The sequence below is a fragment of the Belonocnema kinseyi genome, chromosome 4 (assembly GCF_010883055.1).
Source record: "Belonocnema kinseyi isolate 2016_QV_RU_SX_M_011 chromosome 4, B_treatae_v1, whole genome shotgun sequence".
Lineage (NCBI taxonomy): Eukaryota > Metazoa > Arthropoda > Insecta > Hymenoptera > Cynipidae > Belonocnema > Belonocnema kinseyi.
In genome coordinates this window covers 24,799,936-24,807,150 of record NC_046660.1, presented here as the reverse complement: position 1 = coordinate 24,807,150, position 7,215 = coordinate 24,799,936, and the positions used below count along the sequence as shown (strand labels likewise).

The following is a 7,215-nucleotide window of genomic DNA, read 5'->3' as shown; positions in this document are numbered from 1 at the left end:
AAAAGATTCTTCTTTCGATCACCGTAGTAGCTTAACGGAAACGCACTCTACCGGCAATCGGAAGTTCTGTGGTTCGATTCTTAGCAGATCGAAGGAGAAGATATTTTTTTCATAAAACTTCCTTTTTGATGAAACTTCCTCAAAACTGAATCTAATTTTGAATGAGCCTGATGTAAAATATAAAAATGATTGTTATGTCAATCTCAGATGATAATTTGATATTCTCTTGCTATCTAAAGAATTTTCATTCAATCGCAACAGCTTAAAGGGAAGACGGAATTTTATGAGATGCCAACCCAACGTATATCAATAAATTGTCAATTCGGGTGTTGGGAAAGAAATGAACAAACTGAATATATAAATTTGAAGATTATTATTAATTTATTACTTATGGTTGTTAACCAGCTTCAAGAAAAATACACATGGTAATATTGATTTCATTCAAGATTATTGCATTTGCTAATTTCTGTTTATTCATTACAAAAAATTATTTGCTGCAACCTTGAGGCTTGACACATTGACCAGTTTTAGTATCTCTTATGTATCCTTCGTCATTTCTGCACCCACAGCCTTTTGAACACAACTGTTAAAAAGAACTTATAATTAGTCAAATCTATAATAATTAATTATTATTCGGTGAAATTTGAAATCAAATATGGAATAAGCATTCAAATTAATTTTTAATTATAAAGTTAAATCCAAGAAATATTTTAATGAATAATATTTTTGCTATTATCTATCAGTTGTATTCTTTTTTTACTATAAATTTCAATTAATTTAATATTAAATTAATTTCGTATTTACTTCGTTGAAAAAAAAAACATTATTTTTCATAATTGAAAATTATTGTATTTACTTGTATTTGTTCTAAACTTACATAGGGACAAGTTGGAGGTGGAGTAATTTGGTAATTAGCACAGGTTTTTACACAAAGAGTTGTACATAAAGTACTAGACCAAATGGCATGTGGTCCGCATTTTGGAAATTCTATAAAGTAAATGTTTTTAACACAAAAATGATTAAAATTAAATAATTTAGAATACGATGTCAATCTAATTAATAATCCTATTTAACGTCCATTGATCAAGTTAAAGTATCAAATTCCTAAAAATAAAACATAAGAATCTAAGGACGAAATTTGAACAACAGCCATAAGATTCTCCTATTTTAATTTTAAAAAAGATCCCCTAAGAGATTCTCTAAACAAAAATAAAAAAAGGAAACAAAAATAAGAAGGCAAACAACCAAGTCCTCACCCTTCCTTTTTTTAAAAATGTTTTTGCCTTTTTTGTTTGTATTATTATCAAATCAAAATAAAAAAATATTTATGAATAATATTCATCAATTTCAGCAGGTTGGCAGAGAAAGAAACGTCGAAATAAAGAAAACAATGAAATAAAAAATGAAAGGGAATCGTTTTTATTTTTGTCCAGAGACTTTTTGTTTGGAATTTTTTTAAAGGGGCTCTTTTTCGAAATTAGAATAGGATCATTTTATGGTGGTTAGACAAATTTGGTCGTGGGATTCTTTGTTTTGTTTTCAGGAATTCTACAAAATAAAATAATTATTATAACATTTTTCCTATAATTCTTTTTATAAAAATATTTTTGTACATTTTTTTCTGTAAAACAAAATACTTAAAAGTTATGAAATGTTAAATAGGAAACGAAAATATAACTTACGCGCTGAAGAGACTGCAGTAGCGATGAATAAAACAATAAGAATTGGAGACATAGTCCTTTCAAGTTTAAGAACAGAAATTGAACTGAAGTTTCCTGAATTTTTGATGGCTTTTATACCACGAATCTTTAGAAATTTGCAATGAAATTCAAGTTTTTGCTTTTCCTGGTACTGAAGGTACAAAAAAATCCCAATAATGTTGTTATCTCTAAGACATTTTTCCACTACGTAACAAAGAAAATAAAGAGATTTGTCAGTAAGGACAAATTGAATTCTGGGCAAGAAGGCGACAGGCGCTCGAGGACGAGTAAAAGTATTGTTCAAGCTGTGACGTCAGGTATCAAAAGTGAAATAAAAAATTTGAAAAAACCAAAAATAGAGTTAGATAGCTCTTGAAAAATGAACCTGAATCTCTATTTACAGTTTTTCTCTCGGGCTACAAATTTTCCAGTGAATAAATAAAAACTGTCTTTTTTTTTAATTGAAAACACTATATTTTTCACATTCAACTCGCCGTACGTAATTCGTTTATCAACTAATTAACAAATTTCTTTTTGAGTTTTATTCGCGACACTCTAGCGGACATTACCGTGTCCAAAAAGGGTAAAAAAGTTAATTTCTAATGTTTTTTTTTTAATCCGAATGAAAAACCACGTTTTTAGACTTTCACATTAAAAAAGTGAGCGAGGAAGTTTGAGCTATGAAAAATTTCAAGCGGACGAATTTTCCGCCAATATATTGGCCAACTTTTTGAAAAATCTCAAATCGATTTGATTTTTAGTTCCATAATTAGAGCGAGTTTATTACGAGCTCGCGACGCGACGCAGCAGGATTTTTCAGGGAACGCTGTCTGAAGCCTGAAATATTGTCCTTGCCCATCCTTTGTTTTGTCCACTCGCTCGCACTATTCAGCGTTCCGGCGGCATCCCCTGAAACATCCTGTGGTGTCGCGTCGGGAGTTCGTAATAAACTCGCTCTAATTATGGAACTAAAAATCCAATCGAATTGAGATTTTCCAAAAAGTTGGCCAATACATTGACGGAAAATTCGTCCGCTTGAAGTTTGTCGTAGCTCAAACTTCCTCGCTCACTTTTTTAATGTGAAAATCTAAAAACGTGATTTTTCATTCGGATTAAAAAAAAACATTAGAAATTAACTTTTTTACCCTCTTTGGACACTGTAACCTTCGCTAGAGTGTCACAAATAAGACTCAAAGAAAAATTTGTTAATTAGTTGATAAACGAATTACTTACGGAGAATTGAATGTGAAAAAACATGGTTTTTTCAATTAAAAAAACAGTCAGTTTTTGTTTATTTACTGGAAAATTTGCATCCGAAGAGAAAAACTATAAATGGAGACTCAGGTTCATTTTTCAAGAGCTATCTAACTATATATATATTTTTTTTTTTTCAAATTTCGAATTTCACTTTTGATACCTGACGTCACAGTCTGGACAATAGTTTTACTCGTTCTCGAGCGCTTGTCGCCTTCTTGTCCAGAACTCCTCAATTGGAAATCGCATTGTTTTGTAGAATGCTTACTGGAAACATTAAATCTTCATTATAATAGTTTCATTGAACAAATTTGAATTTTAAATGTTCAAAATTTAAATATTAAAAAAAAATTATTACAATGTTGCGTTTTCCATTATGCACATTAAATATTGATGATTTCGAATTGTAAATTCTTTAAAACGGAGAATTTTCAATAGACAATCTTCAAAATTGAAATATTAAAAAAAAATTGTTAAAAACTGTTTTGTTACAAATTCGTCTATTTAAGTTGAAAATTTGATTCATTTATTAGAACAATAACCTTTTGTTTATAATTCATGTTTTCTTGCAAATAAGTAAAATGAAATCTGGTTAGGATGAAAACTTTTTTTTTTTGAAAATTTGTATTTTGAATTGAAAGTTCATATTTTTTAGTAGAAATATGGCATCGTTCTTAGATGAAAATGCCAATGTTTTTTTGAAATTTAACTATTTTCTATGAAATTTATTTTTTCTTTAAAATTCACTCGTTTCAGTAGAATTGTTACTTTGCTTAGAAAAAAATACAACTATTTGGTTAAAAATTTAACTATCTTGTTAAAAGATCATACTTTTCAATAAAAATTCGACTATCAGGCAGAAAATTAGCTTATTGTTTATAATTCTAATTTTGGTATTGAAAAGTAAACTGGAATCTTCTTTCGAAAAAAAAATTAACTATTTTTTCAAAATCTTTATTCAAATTCAACTGTTTTAGAAAAATTCCATCTTTTTTAAATCAAAATGTAACTATTTAGTTGAAACTTCAACTCTTTTCAAAATCTTTAATTTTTCTTTTTAAAAACCACCTGCTTTAGCAAAAATGACACCTTTTTGGATAAAAATCCATTTATTTGGTTGAAAATTCAACAGTTTTGTTAAAGTCATACTTTTTGGTTTAAAATTTTACTGTTTTGTTAAGAATTTAACTATGTCGTTAAAAATTTAATTTTTGTTCAAAATTTATATTTTTTCTGTTGAAAAATGAAATAAAATCTCTTCAGGATAAAAATTCATATATTATCTTAAATTTTATTTTATCTTAAAGTTGAACTATTTTGTTAAAAAAAATTTCATTTCAACCTGCAAATTCAACTGCTTGGGTAAAAGTTAAAATACATTCTTCAAAATTAATTTTTTTGTGTTGAAGGCTTGTGTCTGATTGAAAATTTTCCTTTCATTTTAAGATTTTACAGTTAATAATTCTCATTTTTTGAAGAAAAAAAAATTTCTTGGTTTCAAATCTGATTTTTGTGGATAAAAAATGCGTCAGTTTAGTCAAGAATTAATTTTTTGCTTGAAAGTCATATTTTTTCAATCAGTATTTTAGCTAAATTCAGCAATATATTTTTTCAGTCATATTTTTTCTTTGAAAATTCAATTTTCGTAGAGAAAATTCGTGTTTTAATTAATCTTCATTTATCTCTTTAGGTTAAAAATTCAAATATTATGTTAAGAATTTAATTATTTTGTTGAAAATTTCGGTATTTGTTAAAAAGCCATCTTTCAGAGTAGAAAATACATTTTTTTATTTTAAAATAAATTTAAAATGTTTTTAATTGTGTCTGAAATACTGTTCAAAAATTAATGTATTTTCTCAAAAAAATCTTTTTGTTAATCTATTTTTTGTAGAAAGTTAATCTTCGTGGTTGGAAATTCATCTTCTTAGTTGAAAATTCGTATTTTTTTTAGTAGAAAATTAATCTTCGTGGCTGAAAATTGATACTTTTAATAAGAAATTCCAATTTTTAGTTAAAAATTCCATGTTTTAATTAAAAAATAATATTTTTCAGTAAAAGATTTATTATTTTCGTTAAAAATATATTTCTGTGACTGAAAATGTATAAATTTTTTTTGAAAATTAATCTTTTCGGTTGAAAATTTCTATTTTGGGTCGAAAATTCATCTTTTTAGTTGATAAAACACATGTTGAGCTAAAAATTAATCTTTTTCCTTAAAGATTTTTCATTTCAGTAGAAATATTTTTTTTATTTGTCATTATCGGTTTGAAAATTATTTTTTGGAAGAAAATGTACTATTTTTCCTTTGATTTAAAATAAAAATGTACCGTGTTTTTAGTTAAAAATTGGTCTTTCTTGGTAGAAAATTAATCTTTTTGATTGAAGATTCATCATTCTAGTTAAACATTAATTTTTGTCGTTGAAAATTAGTTTTCCAAACTGAAAATTCTACTATTTCATTTTTGTTTCAAAATTGACCTTTTTTAATTTAAAATTCAAGCATTTTGTTGAAAAATCGTTTTTTTTTTGTAAAAAAACATACTTGTTTATCATGTATAAAAAATTATATTCGAGATCTTTTTGAATGTATGAAGCTAGTTTATGCCAACGTATTTTAAATTTTTCAAATAATTATTAAACTTTCCAGTTTACTTGCAATCAAAAACAACATGACAAAAAAGTTTTTATTATTAAAGTTTATTGAAAAACAGACAAAATATAGAATCAAAGATTATTTTATGAATATTTTGTTTTTCAAACATTTTTTTTCATTTTCAAAATTCCCTGATTTTCCTTCATTATTTTTCATTTTCTTTATCATTCCTATTTAAATTTTAAATGAAAAAAGATGAATTGAACTTTCAGACAGAAGACTAATTTTCTCTACAAAAATAAAATTTTCAAACCAAAATAGGATTTTAGCAACAAATTAATTTTCCACAAAACAGATACATTTTTATCCAAGAAACACGAAATTTCAAATAAAGAAAATTATTTTTTGATAAAAAGAGAGAATTTTCAACAGAAAAAAATAAATCTTAAAAGAATGGAAAAGTTATATTCTTGGTTGAAAACTTTTTTTTTAACAAAATAGTTCAACTTTCAACCAAAGATATGAATTTTCAATTAAAAATATAAATTAAAAAAAAAATCATTTCTGAACAAAGTGATGCAGCAAAATTTTCCAAACAAAATACTTCAATACTTAATCAAAGGAAAAATATTTTTGACCAAAAATTTGCATTTTTATTTTAAAAAATTGTATTTCTACTGAAATAGATGAATTTATAAATAGAAAAAAGTAAATTTTCGAAAAAATAGTTGAATTTTCCGTTAAAACGTATTTCAGTTGAATTTTTCCAATCAAAATCTGAGTTTTTAATCAAAAAATAATAAATTTCTACGAAAAAAATTAAATTCTTAATTAAAAAAAAAACGATGATTTTCAAACAAATAGAATTAATTTTTCAGATTAATTTTTAATTTTAAAAACAAAAATTTTAAGTTTGAATTTTCATACAGAAAAGTGTTCAGTTCTCTTTTCAATACCAACATATTAAATTTACAAAAAAAGTCAATTCTCTACGAAATAGTAAAATTTTCGACAAAACAGCAGAATTTTCAAATAAAAAGTATAAGTAAGTTTCAAAAAAGAAGTTAAATTTTTAACCAACCTGTTGCAATTTTAATCAATAAAGATTCATTTTTTCCTCAAACAGATTTTAACCAAAAAGAATGAATTTTAAACAAGATGGTTAAAACTTCGACCGAGAAGTTGAATTTTAAAATCAAAATAAAAAATAAAAAAAAAAGAGTTGACTTTTCATCTAAAAAGATTTCTATTAACTTTTCAACACAAAAATAGGAATTTTTAACAAAAAGTAAATTTTTAATAAAATAGTCTAATTTTTGTCAAACAAAAATTGCATTTTTTCAGAATGATGCAATATTTGCATTAAAAAAGATTAACTTTTAAATCAAAAAGTTTAATGTCCTACCAAAAGACCTTTATTTTAAACCAAACAATTGAACTTGCACCCAAAAAGGATGTCTTTTTAGGAAGATTGTTAAATTTTCAACCAAATAATAAAATGTGTTACTAAAAAGATAATCTTCACGATAAAGTTTTTGCGAATTTGCAAAAATTGCGTACATGAGTAAGGGAGCCCCTACCATAAAAAAATCTTTTTATTGAATAATTTTAAGCAAATACTCTCATTTTGTATACATGTATACAAATTTTATTATATCAGTTTGTTGA

At 25.2% G+C, this 7,215-nt stretch overlaps 1 protein-coding gene across 1 annotated transcript; it reads right to left on the bottom strand.

Annotated features, from left to right (window-relative positions):
* Window positions 1-393: 393 nt before the first annotated feature.
* LOC117171856 (cysteine-rich venom protein 6-like) lies at window positions 394-1,905 on the bottom strand. Its single transcript, XM_033359491.1, has 3 exons — window positions 1,683-1,905; window positions 878-987; window positions 394-583 (listed from the first exon to the last, which is right to left on the bottom strand). The coding sequence occupies exons 1-3, from the start codon at window positions 1,732-1,734 to the stop codon at window positions 488-490; spliced, it is 258 nt and encodes an 85-aa protein (XP_033215382.1). The 5' UTR covers window positions 1,735-1,905; the 3' UTR covers window positions 394-487.
* Window positions 1,906-7,215: the final 5,310 nt, after the last annotated feature.